This window comes from Anopheles arabiensis, chromosome 3 (genome assembly GCF_016920715.1).
Source record: "Anopheles arabiensis isolate DONGOLA chromosome 3, AaraD3, whole genome shotgun sequence".
Lineage (NCBI taxonomy): Eukaryota > Metazoa > Arthropoda > Insecta > Diptera > Culicidae > Anopheles > Anopheles arabiensis.
Window position 1 is genome coordinate 71,750,201 of NC_053518.1, and position 16,257 is coordinate 71,766,457.

The window sequence follows — 16,257 nt, forward strand, 5'->3', positions numbered from 1 at the left end:
CCCCGGCGAGGAAAGCAGATCAGTCGAGTGTGAATGGAAGGCTGCTCATCCCGGGATTCGAACGGCCAAGACCGGCCGAAGCCGAAGAAAAGCACATCACCCGATGTACGATCACATTACGCTGATTACATTTCAGGCAGGCGAAATTTGGCGAACAGCGAGAGAGAGAGAGAGAGCGATGGATTTTGCCATTGCTTCCCAAAGTTAGAGGCTTAACATACATGGCAAGCTCCCTGGCTTTGAGCTCAAAAGCCGATCCCGCCGCTAACCGGATCAACCATCAACGGGACCCTAGTCAAAAGGATCAACCGAGCCGAAAAAGGACGAATGAGCGTTCTGCCAGGATTTGCGCCGGCCATTTTTCCTTCACCCGCAAGCGTGTGAACAAACGAACGAACGGACCCGGTGCGTCACCTACCGCTTACCGGTGTTTCGGGATGGACAAGGGTATTTCGATTGTTTTCCATCTCACCGTCACCTTCCCGCTCTAACCAACACCGTCGGGTTGGTTTTACACATGTAAATCTGGTTAGTCCACCACCGCCAGCCCGGTGAATGTGTGCTTATGCCCCTTTTTGCCGCGACCGTGCCCGGTATGTTTACTTTTCATTTCACTATCTCGTTTAGCATGGATTGAGCAAACAAAAAATCGCACGCATACAGCTCTCCTCGCTGGTCGAACAAAACCAATGGAATTGGATGTAGCGAAGAAAGCCCGAAAAAGAAAGAAAATTCCAACACGCATCGGTGAAGGTGAACGAGAGCAAACCGAACCGAACGGGAAAAGCTTAAGCTTTTGCCCGATATAGAGAAATAAAAGAAAACAATCAAAACTGACCGGCAGCAGCAGCGGCAGCAGCTTTGCAGCTTCCATTCATTTCATCTCGCTTCGGTGGAAATGGAGACAAAATGGTACGGAAGTTGGGCGCAAATCGGATCCCGTTCCCCGGGTGTTACCAAAGATGATCGCATTCGGGCGGCTATTTAGCACGGCACAGATCCAATATGTAAATTGATCTCTCGATTTAAGCTTGTAAAATTTTGACAGGTATTTTTCTCGAATCTCAGGTTGACATAGGGTGATTATGAGACGCTTTAAAAGCCTTGGAAACCGATTAACACCGTGCGTTTATGCGGTGGATTACTATTACTACTATAACAATAAAAAGATTTTACATGGCGACGCAGACGAACACAAATTGAAGATATATGAACGAAGATATATCAATAATAAAAGGAAAGTATTGGTTGTAGATGTCCCGTACATCGAAATGTTATTGAAAATTACGTTTCACTTTTTTGTAAAAGTTTTGCTTATAATTTACTTTATGTGTTTATATGTTTGATTCCTATTAGTATAAGTTAAGGCAAAGTTGTTATAGGAAAATGATTACTTATTGAAGAGGAAAGAAAAATCTCCCCGTGTCGATCCATTAGAGATTTGAAATCACCACACATGCTATGCAAATCCAAGCGCTTTGCACGATACCAAGAAGTACGTTGTCCGGCTTGTGGTTTAAACTCGTATAGTAGAGCACCAATTTGTTCCATTTATGATTTTTTTGTTTATCATTCAGTTAAGTACGCAAAGGAGAGCTAAACATAAATTTAATAATAAAATTATATTATATTAATATTTCTTGCATACTTAAACAGGGACGTCAAGTGCAATATGTAACATTTTGTCTCTATTATTTTGACGCTTCGTATTCTTGAGCTGACATCCAAACGAAACCCCTCTTCCGATACAATTCCACACAGACACACACACAAAAACATGGATGCAGATTGAACATGGGTTTAAAAATGTCCTAGCCACACCCCAGAAACAAGTTGTTGATGCGGAGCCACCGCTTAAAATAACATAAATTCTTCGAATGCATTCGTAACACTTCTAGCGCACGATGCATATCAAGGGCAGCCGAAAAGCAGGGTTGGTAAAAATGCGTCCAGCTGTCTTTTGCGAAAATAAAAAAGGCCATAAAAAGTGCCGTACAAAAAAATATCTCTCACCGTCCGTCCGTCCGTTCGTCTACCACCCGCCCGTCCACTCTTTCCTCTTGCTGTCATAACTTTTTGGTAAAACTCACGATCGGTTTTTTTCGTTTTGCATTTCATTTCCTACAACCCTTTAGCGAGACCCGTGTTCATTAACAATGTATAAACAAAACTAATCACCAAATCCACGCCGTGGCTTCTCCCCTGCTGGGTGCAGATTTTTTTCTCGTTGTTTTCTCACTTTAAAAAACCGCTGATGCCACGAACCGCTGCCACGAACGGGGCCAGTTTGGTCAAGCGGCAAGAAGCGTACGCGGAACGCAAGAACGTTACTGCCAAAAACTGCGTACTGGGAACCTTTTAACGCAAGCGGTCAAAAGAAGCGCATAAAGTGAACGAGATGCACCAACTGGTTTTTTTTTGTTGTTCTTGCAGCCATGCTAACCCTTGCGCATGTCAATACTTTCCCAAGCAAAGGAAGAAAAAAGCGCTCCAAATTAATGCAAAAATCTGGGAAAAAGAAGGCTCAATTCCACCGAAAATGGCTCGTTATGGCTCGTGCATGTGTGTGTGTGTGTTTGGCCAGCGCGAATTCTAGACACTGCGCCAGTCGTCGGTGTATTAAAACTGGCCCTGCACGACAAGAGAGCCATGGTTGAATCGAAATGTATTAAAAAAAAACATCACCTATAAACTAAGCCATTATACAAGGTCGTAAAGGTACAGAAAGGGTTTGGCAGCGAGTGCACAAAAAAAGAACCAAGCCGATCCTTTTTATGGTGTATTAATTATGATCGAAGTTATGATCGAAGGCAGAAGGCTGCTTTTATTTCTTTTATAATATTTCCTGCCCAATCAAAACCGGATCGAACACCAACATAACAAAACAGGACTCTCGAGGATCATAACCGGCTGTATAGAATACAATAAACCTCTGGCTGCAATAAAAATGCATCACACGAATATGAACGCGTTATATGAAAAAAAAACTCCCTTTTAACATATAAAATATCACACCAGCCGCCAAACCAAGGGAGATTCAAAGCATTGAAATCATTCTTTTGGATTTTATTTCCCCCAATTGCCCCAACACAACAGCAGACACACACCTCGTTTGGGGCAGAACGATTTGCCACGTGACGGACGGCAACAAAGCGCACACATTAACTCATTTGTCGCAATCCCAACGAGTGGCGTCGAGCAGCAGCAGCAGCAACAGCAAAAAGTGCACCCGGCCACTGCAGTAGTAAAAAAAGAAAAAAAACAAGGAGTTGAAATGTTTTGGTGGCACTCGACGGGAGGAAAAAACGGCAACCAACCCAAACCAACCCAAGAAACAAGAGACGAATGGGCCGATTCACAACAACCGCCGAACCGCCGAACACACGACACAACAAGCGCGACAACAGAACTCGTTGCCCACCGTTGTACCACCGTTTCCCCCCGGGCTCTTGTGACCAGTGTCCATGCACATTGGGAAATGGAAGGAGGCAGCATAAATTATGCTTTAAATATGCTAATCCCTACCATGCATCGATCGGGTGCGGTGGTGCTTTTTTATACTCGCTTTTAACCCACCAGAGAGGATGTTGGATGCCTTCGGGAGGTACAACTGTGTGTGTGTGTGTACGTTATTATTGCTCTGTCAAGGGCTTGTTTTTATTTGCTTGTACTACCACCACTGCTGCTGCTGCTGCTACAGCTACACCGCCGCTTGCTACACTTTCTCGCAAGTATGACAATTTTTGCATGATAATTATTCATCCGCAAGCTGTCCAAGGTTCCTCAAAACCAGCGCCATGCGTCCTGTTTTACGAGTGCGGGAAGCCGATCTTAACTACCCAAACTTGTAACCGGAACGAAAGTGTTGCTTAACGTGTGCAAAAATGGCTACTTATAATGGCACGTTTTTTTAAAACCCCTGTACCGTCTGTACGAACCCCCTCTTCTGTTAGCTTCAAAATTGCAAGGAAACGCCGGCCCAAAACCGGACCAGCCGAGAACGATAAATGCAGACCAATAAAAAGCTAAGTACGCACACAGGGCTCCACGTATAAGTTATGGGGCCTGTTTCGTAAGCATTCATATCTCGACGGCTGGGCTGGGTTGAGAGCACACGCTGCACCGCAGCCGCGGGACACACAGGTCCGGAAAAGCTCGAACGCAGGGAGGGAAAAAGCTTTCGTCGCTGCGATGGTCAGTACCGATGCTGGCACAGACTGCTTGCCTGTTTGCTGGATAACGTTGTACATCGATTTATTGCCGAAATTCGAAAAATGTGTCTGCCCGTCCGTGCTGAGGTGGTTTCCCGTGGCTTTCCACTGTGCGGCACCTTTCGAGTTAGCTGTCGATATGGCTCGCTTGGCTGGGCTCGTTGGCTGGCTGGGCTGGGTAAGAAGATTTACCATTTGCACAACCGTTTGGATAATTTATAGTGCAATGTTTCTTGTGCGATTTTTTTAAACTTTTCCCCACACTCGTACACTTGTAAAGCAAACCCCTTGTGTAAGGGGCTGAAATAGGGACGATGAAAAACCACCGTGGAACAAGACAGCAAACGCAACGCAACGCTACGTCCGAAGCCGCGTTGTTTATGTTGCAAAACGGCCCATCTCGCAGGGCACCATTAAAAATGTATGCCGGCATTTCGCGCTGGTACGGTACCGTGTACGGTTTATTTGATTTTTCTTCGAAATGTGTACGTATAAGTCCTTCGAGAGAAGCTGCAATCATGGCAGTGAAGCTACACGTGAGGTAAAATATATCGAAGTACTTTACATGCAAAATTGGAAACTGTTGGAGCTCGGGATGGAATGGCGCATTTTTGTGGAGTTGAAGCATTCCAATTCCCATGCAAATGTTCAACATTAATTCTTCCAAATAAAAAAACGATGCCCAAATGTACACTTGAACAACGGTCTTGGTTCTTGTCAGAACTTGACAAAATAAATGAACACCGCACACAGATCAAACGTCTCCATCAACGCCAGAAGTACATCTTCATTTTGCGATGTCTGACAAATGTCACGCAGTTCAGATCTTCTAAATAGAAGACATAAAAAAACACCTCCATTGGAGCACACCAAAAGACACACACACACGAAACGCTTTAAAATAAAAGAGCTCTTAGTTCTTGGGAAAAAGAACTAAAAGAAATACCATCAATCGGAAGGAAAATACCCTTACATTGACGCTGGAAGCCATTCGGCTGCTACGGGTGCATTAAATCCTGTACAAATACAAACGCGTAAATCGGCCCATCATGCCCCAACACAACATAGAGGACACCCACTATGTGTGCGTTCCATGAAGAGCATGAAAATCCTCACACAAATCTCACCACTACCAGTACATCGCAGTCTTCCAACGTTTGGGGAAACGCGCACCAGACAGAGACCATGCGTGTCTTTACCCGACCGGAATGCGCATGACCGGGAAAACATCACACCTTCCCCCCACACGCCCCCCCCCCTCCATATGAAGAAGGAAGGAAAATGGAGCCGGAAAGGAAAATCGACTCACCCCGGCCCGGCACTACAAGATGGAGTCGAGCGTACGGTTAAAAAGCAGCAAACTGCGGGGCGAAAATCGAATCCATCACATGCGGTTTAGGTCGTTCCGTTCCGCTTCTTCGCACGGAGATGGCCTCCCCATCGTACGGGGCACACATTCAAGCACACACACACACAGACCAAAGGGATTTTCGGAAAATCGATTTCTCTCGCCCAGACACGGGAAAACAACGTTCCATATCAAACCGCGTTCGTGGAAAACGGGAAAAGCGACTCATCCGTCGTGCTTGGAAGAACGAGTTGGAAGAAGCTATTAGCGGGAAGTGCGCCCCATTTGGCCCTTACCTGTCATCGGGTGGGGTCCCTTGCCGAGGATGTAATCGTCCTTGCAGATGAACTTATTGTCGTCCAGCACGTACAGCTGCTCGCCGGTGCTGATCTGCTTCCGGCAGATGCAGCACGTGAAGCAGTTCAGATGGAACACCTTGTCGCGCGGTTTCCGCACCAGGTCCGACGGTGCGATGCCCTGCCCGCAACCGCTGCACTTGGTACCGTAGCGCCTGAAATTGAGACGGAGGAAGGGAACAAGAAGATACGGTGAGTGTTATTAGGCTTAGAAGAGCTAGAAAGCTTTAATGTTACTGTCGATTATTGCAGATTAATTTAAAACGTGCTGTACTTGGCGGATAGAATGGGTGCAATGAGGTGGGCACGGCAATGATAAACATACATGATGGCGATGCACGATTAAGCAGGCTAACAAGAACGTGATCTTATGCCATTTTCCACGCTTAAAGTTCTTACTAAAGAGACCTAAGAAAATTACCACTTTCCGAGAATTTTTGTTGTGCAGTTCAATACCTAAAAGATGTTTTCCCCCATACTTTTTGTCTAGTTCAATTAATAAATGAAATGAATGTAATAAAATTAAACAAAATGATGTTTGTTTTACATTAAACAATGTTACAATTTAGCTTTTTTGTGCATTGTTGGCATGAGAAATTGTAGGACGACCCTTGAGACACGACTTCCTCGAGTTGCGACGACCCGCAGGTACAACGATTTTGGTTTTGACAGTAAAAAGCTGTCATTTAGAAGAATTGTATGTACTGTTTTTTAAATTCTTACTGATAACCGTTACATACACATTTATGAAGATTCTTCAACCATCCAAGCTTGAATAGTTATATCGTGTAAACGAATTTTGGAATTATATTAATTCATTATCGAACATTTGGTTTTAGTTAATATACACGATATCATAGATTTCGACTCATCAACTTGGGTTATAAACTATATATTGACAGATATTCGACTTACACCTTGCTTTGGGACATTTTTTTGGTTTTTGGTCGTCGGGGGTCACCTGTACAATTGCATACAATTGCGATCATGCTAAACAGAAGGACCAGATATTGAGTCTGGCGCATACAGAGCTTCCCAAGAAAATGTCTCGCATATTTTTGTGTAACTCTCACCATTTTGGAGACTATTTTAAATATAGTACATTAAGCAATTTATTAAAACAACGAGAAACAATCATAAAACCGTAAAATCCTTGGAAAATCCTGAAAGTGTGGTTTCAAATTCTTCCAAGTCCAATTAATCCAAGTCGCGTTAAAAATAAATCTGAAACCTATTTAATCTTCCGTTTTACTAAGTTCTCTCAATCTCTTGAAAAAATCTCTCTTTTATAGCGTTTACCAAAGAAAGAAATACTTTAAAATTAATGCAGCACTTTAAATCCTACTCAAAACACGTGGAACTATTGTTTCATGAATCCAAAATCTCAAAATAACCCAATCTAATTAAAGCTGCCAATTTTTTATTTCCTCTCACTTCTGCTTCCCATTAATAACTCAATCGCAAAACTGCATCTGGAAAAAATGGTTAAAACAACAACACAAACACACGATGACACGCGCATATGCGCCACCAAAGCGGGCCCAATCGATCCGGATTTAATTGTGACATTAAAGAGGCACCCTCCCGAAGCTCCATCGAAGCTCGCGCACCCACGGCGAGTTGAGGTAGGCCGTTTGTTCTGTGCTGTTTTTTTCTGCCTGTCTGTCTGTCTGTGTGTGTGAAAACAATCGATCGCTAATCGAGTTTGATATGGGAATTGCGGGATGGTGGTAATGGGATGCTTTCGATTAAAGCCTCGCTCCCAGCCGAGCCCAGCCTACGCACAACGGCAATAAAACAAACGAACGAGATCTAATCAAACTGCCGTTTCTTCTTGTGCTGTTTTATTTTGTGCGTGTGTGTTTTCGGGATGGGATTAGGGCATGCGAGATTGTAGCCGTCGCGCTGGCAAGAAACCAGTAATCCTTCCGTTCGGAAATCAACAGGCTCATACACAGCCCAAACCGATCGATCACCGGGACTCTCGATATCAACAAAAACAATTCAAGAAAAATACAAAGCGAGAGTGAGAGAGAGAGATGGCTAAAAACGGGACGATGATTGAATGTGACCTCCGGCATGAAGCTGTTACACAGTGAAGCTGCCCCATTTACACAACAACAATGCCCGCGAGACGAACACGTGATGATACGTGAGCCAAACAGGGGGGCTGCTCTGGCTGGCTGGCGCGACGAACTTGGACGAAAAATCGCACTCAATGAATCTCTTTCTCGTCGTGGGCTGGTTTCCCTCCGTACAAAAGGCAACAGCAACGGCCTACTCTTAACCGCCCCAAAAAGCCTCCACGCCGGTACGCCCAAGGGGAGAAGCAGGAGCGTTTCGAAGGACTGGAAAACCGATCAATCTCGGATGCTCATCGCTGCTGCTGCTTCTGCTGTTGCTGCTGCGACCAAGGTGCACACCAAAACGGTGAGGATCAATTTTGAGACAATTTCAACGCCGACCCTTCCGTAACGCAGAAAAAAATGGCAGGGCGTTACCGACTGCAAAAACACAACCACAACAAAAATCCCTTCTGAGGTGCACTTTTGTGGTTTGAGGCATATTTTCCCTGTGCCGTAATGGGAAATTTTCTTCTCCATTTTTGGGTTTCGTTCCTTTTCCTCCGCTGTTTTTTGGACAATCATCACCATCATCATCCAACCAGGAGTATGATTGCATGATCGTTCGGGGGGAGTTTGCACAGAGAGATCCTCCTACCATGATGTTTTCCCATACCGCAGGATGCAACAAGGGACACCAAAGCAAAAAAAAACAAGACCCAAGATAAATGCTTCGCGATCACCGCACGGGTTGATAATTATAATTTGCGCGTCTCGTCTCGAAACAAAAAAAGCTACAGAAACAAAACAAAATCAAGCTGATCAACTTTTTTGTTTCCCTGCTTCATTTCTGCCTTCGCGCAAGCCGTGCCGCTTATTTAGCATTTTCCATCCGTCTCGAGACCAGAGAGGGCGTCGTCGATCTGGAGGCTCCCGAGGGCTTGACTGTTTTGCCTACCGTTTAAATGGTGGTTTTGTGCTTATGATTGTATGTAAATCATAGCGTCATAGCCGCGCGGTGCTTCGGGCCAGATTTTGATGAGCCACTCCCACTCCCGACCCTGCGAACGGAAATCGGGATCGGGCAGACTCCCAAAAGTATGTTTGTTTTTTGTTTGTTTTCCGTACAGCTGCTACCGGAAATCGGTAGCGTGTGGGCAGCGACTTAAAGGGACAGCAATCATACAAACACTCCCTTTCCCTTCCGAATTGTACTGCTTGATGCTTACCTGAAGAAATCGTTCCGACAGTACAGCTTCGATTCCCGGCTGAAGCATTTGTCGGCCAGCGGTTGGTGACACTCGCAGCACCGCACGCACGTCGCATGCCAGCCGCGCTCGAGCACGTTGAGCAGGAATTTGTCCAGGATCGGTTTGTTGCAGCCGGCGCACGGATCGCCCAGCCCGGACGGTGGCTCTCCCCGACCTGCGGGTGGACAAGGGATGGTACAGCAAAGGAGTAAAAAAACGGTAAGTGAATTGGTTTAGGTAAGGAAATGTGTTCTAAGTGGTCTGTTGATTGAACGTTCTTATACGAAATAACATAACAGCGTGAATATCGAATTGTAATTTGTATAGTTTTATGAATCACAATTGTAAATACATTGAACACTCCATTGACTTCTATAATGGAGAAAAAATGATAAAAATAAAAGATGAATAAGGTCCCGCACATTCTTGTTAGAGAGTCCCGAAGGTAAAGCACGTTGAAGCGATTTTTCGTTGCAGCCTTTAAAATAGCATTTTTCCAAAGTCTGCACAGTTGGGAATTAAGAGACGTACGTTAGAAAGAAACCTCGGCAAATGAGAATAATTTGCTAGTCCCTGGAATTCTCTCTTAACTCCATTTCACATGAATTAGTTAAATGTAAAACTCTAACTGGAAAACATAACCCAACTAGGTTCTATTTTACGCTGTTTCGCGTGGATTTTAGGGTTGTTTCCCCAAAAACATTTGAGTTTATTAATGATTTATTAACCGTCTTCTGCATAGTGTTTGATTCAGCCCCACAATTTACTGTCAATCAATCAAAATCAATAAAAAATTATTCAAAACATTGGGGAGCACTAAATAAATGGTGGATCGAAAACAAAATGATGTGAGAAGCTTTCAAAACATTATTCGAAAGGAATCAGAAAATCATGGAAATCCCTGGGAAGGTTATTTTACTACTAATCTACATCCGATCCGATAGTTGATTTAATTGGTGAATAGTTTGTGAGGAAGTTAATTGTTGAAACACTATGCTACTCTGAAGAGGTGTACTGCTGGTGTTTAAAGTGATTTCCTAAGAATTTGTTCAATAAGAAATAATTTAAACACTGCTACTAACGCAGATTCTATGACAGTAACGTATCAGTCTCTACTTTAAATAAATCATCACAAAATGTAAAGAAAGCTTGACAAAATTTTGATGGCATCCTTATGAGACATTTTGGTAAAATGCTACAATAAAAAAACTACATCTTGATTTCTCTGCCGAAAGCGAATTACAAAAGCAAATGCAAAACAAACATTGCGGCAAAATCAAAATCTTTTATTTCTTTGATTTGATGCCATTGCTCCTTTTCTCAGCTGGTACCTTGTTTCCGCAATATCCTTTTATATGCGAGAAGAAGAAAAAAAACATTCACCAAAAATCAACACCAACCAACCTATCACATCACACCGTCACACCTTTTTGCCTGTTTTGACAACTTTAGAAAATCCCCGCTTCTATCGCTTTCCACGAAAATCTAACCAACCGATCCCTTTTTCCGGATCAGCAACAGATATCCTTCAGCACAGCGAAGAGCGTAGGTAATTCCCGCCGCTCCCATCGCTAACAAATGTCGACCGCACTGATCTCGGTCCGCGAATACATAAGATCAGAACAATCGTGGATCATGTTACAAGCTGGCGCCCCGTTCAAAAAAAAAAACAAAATTGCGTCACGAAAACCGGAGCAAACCCCGGGCGAAGCGGGAATTTTCACACATGCGTTACGGATTTGCGCACATAAAAGCGCACCGAGGACCTTCCAGATCCTTCAACTTCCAATTGCGTGTGTTTTGGGTTAGTATTTTTACAGCCGACAGTATCAGTTACCAGCCCGTGGGCCAGGTCGCCCCTTCCCGTCAAAAGTGTGGTTTGTTTTTACAGCCACTCAACCGCCAGGGCAAGCAAAGCGGCCAGAAAGGATCCGCCACTACGAGGCATGTTGATGTGTGGTTTGCTGTTGCGTTTGTTTTGGCAAAGCACCGCCACCAGAACCAGAAATTTGATACGATTTGTGTAAGCGATGGCGGATTTACGGTACCTTTTGCTTTGAAAATGATACAGCTTTTCTGCCCTGGGGATTTGGTGAAAATTGCCGATTTGTGATTTTGGGAGACGCTTTGCAATTGCAGAGATCAATCATGCCGTTCATGGTTACAAAATGGCCACCAAATGTTCGCTATGAAGCATTTTTACATTTTTATCTCAACCGAACCATACCTTGCATTGCAAAAACTCCATTAAAATCTCGTTCAAACTAAAAACACTTCCAGAATGTTGACAAAAAGTGTTATTTTCTCATTATCCCGTGTGACGAACATCCAATCACTTTGGGCCTTAAAATCACACTACCGACCGATTCTAATCTCTACGGTAGTAGACGCTGTGCAAACTGCCGGCATTCCGTATCGTTACACACACACCCATGTTGACATAGGACTAAGTAAAACAAGCTCAAACATCCTCGTTGGAACGAGTTGTGCTACCGCCGGTGCCGGTAAAGGATTGTTATCAGGCGCAAGTGTAATGAGCTTCACCAGGGGGTTATCTATCGCAAGGAGGTGGATCGTTTGTCTAATCGAGCATAGTTTTGTTTGTGTTTAGTTTCACCGGGAGAAAGAATGGATAATGAGTTTGAGGCTAGCCGAAGGATTCGCTAGGTTACGAGCTGCGTTTAATTATGCGAAAAAGCATTCAATTAAACTGGTTTCCATTGGACGGTTGTGGGATTTATCGGCTTTTATTGAATGGAATTAAATTTACCGGTTCTCTTAACCTGGTTATCATTGCGGATTAGTGTTTGGACTCAAAACAAATCTTCAAACAAGTGCCTGATCTTTTTGGTTTGTTTGCCATCAATGATTTTTAACAAAATCTAGAGAATTGTTTCAGTCTTTTCGTGCTTTTGTATTTCATTTTCTTCTTCTTCTTCTTCTTTTTGGCGTAACGTCCTGCGGACATGTCGGCCTATACAGGCTTTCGAGACTTTATTAATTACCACGCAGCCGGATAGTCAATCCTTGCTACGGGGGGACGTTCCCTTCTGGGTTTGAACCAGGACGCTTTTATATTTCATATCAATATCAATTTAATTTGCTGTTACTTTACCATAAAAAGTTGCGACTAAAGATAAATTGAAACAGTTCCAATCGCCTTAGTTTGGAACTGAATATTATTTTTAAAATGCAAAATTTTACAGTTTTTCCACATTGAATTTTTGATTGGTAGTTTTGAGCTTGAAGTAAACGAAAGCCTGCGGAGCTTAACAGATAGTTATAATTTCTTAAGAATTACAACACTTGTCCACAATCATTCATAATCAAGCATTGATAAATGAAAGAAATGAAGAGATTAGTATAACTAACTCAATAAATTAAGATAACTTTTTTTTCTTATAATTTGAGCATAAAATTGAGAAGGCGGCAACGCAAATGTTTATAAAGAAAACAGAACCTCTAGATCAATGTTAGTCCACAAGAATAATAAATCAACCAATAGTTTACATAAAATTAGATAAAAAAAAGTGACACATCGATTATTCCAGTACGCACCGATATTGTGCTGGTTGTGCTGCAGTACCGAGCCGAACGCCATCAGATCCTTGGCCGGTGGTGCCCGGGCACCGATTGCTGCGTAACTGTCCCCCAGAAAGGACGCCAGCGCGACTGCCCGTGGGGGCGTTTTGGTCGCTTCCGTTAAAATTTTGAAATCCGTTTCACCGAACCGGTGAGCAGGGTGAGTGAGTGAAGGACGGAGAGACAACAATCCTTCGGGCACGCACACGGACGGTGACCGAAGGTGTGTGCGTACGTTGGTTTTAAATGTTGCGCTTGCCAGCAGGCGCACGGAGAACTGAAAGGGTAATTTTCGATTATCCCGATAGGAATTGGACAGATGCAAACAAAAACAAACACAACCACAACTTTACCGGCACACACACGCACTCACGCACTTTTGGAGCTCTTTTACCTCTCAAGCACTTGCTCAACTCTTTTTTTTTGCTAATTTTTCTCTTTCGGTGTAAATTGCATTCCGATGCGGGAAATTTCTTTCGGTCACGGGTCACTTTGATTTACTATCTTCCCACATGTACACACACACACACATACACACTGACACACTGTGTTATCCTTTCGGTGGTGTCGGTTCCCAACACACCGTGGGCACTGAAGGAATTTTCACTTTTCGGCTTTCCACACTGCCGTCGGGTTGTTGGTAGAGAATGTTGGGGCACCACTGTTTTCACACCACAGTCGCGCTATTGTTAGCTGGACCTTGTTTAAACTTGCTGTTTAAACTCCATTCCCGGTTCCGTCGCCGTCCTGTCGTCGACCTTCCTGCACAGATCCCATGGGCAACTTGGACCGATCGAGAGATGACGTTGTGTCACGCCGTGTGATTTGCACCCATTTCTTGGCCAGTGGAAAATGCTCGTCTTCGGACAAGATGATACAAACCAACAAACAAAAAAACTCAACCCCACACACGCACACGCACACTGCCCGGCCACTACGTCACTTCAAAAATCGCGCGTCCACCACGAACGGTGTGTGTATCGAACGGTTTCTCACGCACGCCTCGCTCTGTCGAACCGCACCGAACAAGGGATAAATGTTGACTTGACTGGTTGTGGTCCGCGCTCGAAACACCCGCACCCGTTCACAAAACCCCATTACCGTGTGAGCGAGACCACTAGCACTCACCGACACTTGGCAGCTCTCTTTCCCGCACACAGCGTTCCAGGCGCACCGAGCGAAAAGAAGGCGTTGCCCCTAGCAACGTGGCAAAGCGCAAGCACGAGAGCGAGCTCGCACGTGCGTGAAAGAGATGCCACTGCCGCTGTTTGTTCTGTCCAATCGGCGTGGACGATTTCACTCACTTGCACGGGCACATCGTACACACGCATGCACATCGCACTTTTGTCAACACCCCCCCGTGTGTAGAGGCTGCTGCCACTAGGGGAGCGGGTGTGTATGTGTGAGTGTTTTTTCTTTCCGCAAACGGGAGCCTGCTTTGAATAAGCGTGAATGAATTTCGATGGACGATGGCGTCGTCTTTGCCGTGGATTTTCTCCGGGCGGGAGGGGTTCCCTGGCTTATCCTTCTTTTTTTTCTACCACGCAAAGGTGTGATTCTGGGAAAACTCCTTCACCGCCCTTCCCGCAACGCTTCTGGCAGGCATTTTCCACGCTGTTCATGAGCGGGGGAACGCCATAGATAGCTGTGCTGTTTCTTCCCCCGTCGTTGTGCTCGCTTTCTCTCTCGCTCTCTTTCACACCCTTGCAGAGAGTTTTCCTTCTGTTCTGTTTGATTTTTCCACTTCACCGTTCAAATGGGGGGGCGAAATATGGGGCGCCCTTTTTTTCGCAGCAGCAGCCAGCAAAACGGCACACACAGACACACAGCCTCACCACCTTGTCACACATACACGTGTGCACCTACACGCACCTTGACGCACGCGGGAAAAAGTCATCCTCCGACCGACACGGCGCAACACTATTGATCCAGTGAACTTTGATTTTTCTTTCTACCACCTCACTTCCTCTCGCTCTCTCTCTCTCTATTCTATCTCTGTCTCTTTCTTCGTCCTCTAATCCTTCCACCGTAGCAATAAAAAAGGGGGAAAGCCAAAGAAAGCTACCTGCTAAGAAAACTTTTCCACCCAGTCCTTGGCTTGGAATTGTATGCGCTTGGGTGGGTGTGTGTGTGTGTGTGGTTCTCTTGGGAGGAAAAGGAAACAAACGACGGGCCCACCGGGTGAATTTAAGGATGGATGTGCACACATTAATTATTACGTAGTTTTCGATTATTAATGGCGAGACTTTGGCCGACTGGCGTCGAGCGGATTCGGTCTTTGTCTATGCGGTATCCTCCTTCTCTTTTTCCCTAGAGCCCAGAGCGGATGAATTGTTTTCGAATTGTTGTTTCTGTTCGCACACTGCCCTTGAAAAAATGTGGAAGGTCCCGGACGCACTTTTAGGCCGCGAAGCACCAACATAAAAACGGGAAGTTTGCTCGTTTGATCCCAAAACGGTGGATTGGAAAAATCGATACAACACAGCCCCCATATCAGCAGCATCATCAATTTTTTATCATATTTTTATCGTTTTGTTTGTCGATTTTGAAACGATAAAATTGTCTCCAATGTTATTCATTTTTACAACACAAATAAATAAACAATTCATCACTTTTCCGTTGCTCTTATTTTCTAAGAGCTCCGATTTTTACAATTGTTGTTTTTTTATTTATTGATGGCTTTTCGATATTTTATCAATTCGTCCCACGATTGATCGTTTCAAACATATTTTTGAATCGTTCCATCGCCTACGATTGTCCTAGACTTTTTGTAAACAAATAATTAGAAATCAGAAAAAAAACACAAAACTAAGTGTCATATTTCTTATTGTTATCTATTATATTTTACTCAATTTATTTCTAATTGGTTCTTAGGCTATTATAGGTTCAGACTTATGTTAATAGTTTTCATATCCTAGGATAGCAAAAAAAACTACACTAAAATGATTTCTATTACGCTTTTATGAACATAATTACATTTTATTTAGCCTATTTGCGTCGTGCTATTCAAGAAATAATCGAGAAACAAGAACCAACCAAAATAAATAATATTTTGGCAAAAGAAACAGCTTCCATCGAGCTAATTCTTAAAGCACATCCAACACAAGGGCTCGAATAACGAAATCAACGCTCATTAAATTAAACACTGCCAATGCCATCGACCGTTTAAAGCCTGCTGCACACACACATACAGCCAAAATAACATTAAATTCACATCCGACCGGCCTACCAACGCGCCAAAGCGTCGGAGATTTAACCATCCTCTCGGCCTTTCTAGCACGATGCGCACGATGCGAAAAAGGGCTTTAATTTAATGTAACGATTAATCACATTAAAGCGACACATCCGCGGCCCCGGCGCGCTTCCCAACCGGCAATGTGGGGCGAAAATGGGCAAAGCTCCCCCCATACTCACACACGTACGCAAGGAGAGTTTAAGTTCACAGGC

The 16,257-nt window shown here is 44.1% G+C and overlaps 1 protein-coding gene across 1 annotated transcript in view; it reads right to left on the minus strand.

Annotated features, from left to right (window-relative positions):
- LOC120901171 (LIM/homeobox protein Lhx1) overlaps positions 1–14,700 on the minus strand; it is a 36,917-nt gene extending 22,217 nt beyond the window's left edge. The window contains exons 1-3 of the mRNA XM_040308881.1: positions 12,787–14,700; positions 9,208–9,403; positions 5,856–6,070 (exon numbers count right to left, since the gene is read on the minus strand). Of these exons, the coding sequence (XP_040164815.1) occupies positions 5,856–6,070; positions 9,208–9,403; positions 12,787–12,829 (454 nt within the window). The 5' untranslated portion in view covers positions 12,830–14,700. The remainder of the gene's footprint in view (positions 1–5,855; positions 6,071–9,207; positions 9,404–12,786) is intronic.
- Between the last annotated feature and the right edge of the window lie 1,557 nt (positions 14,701–16,257).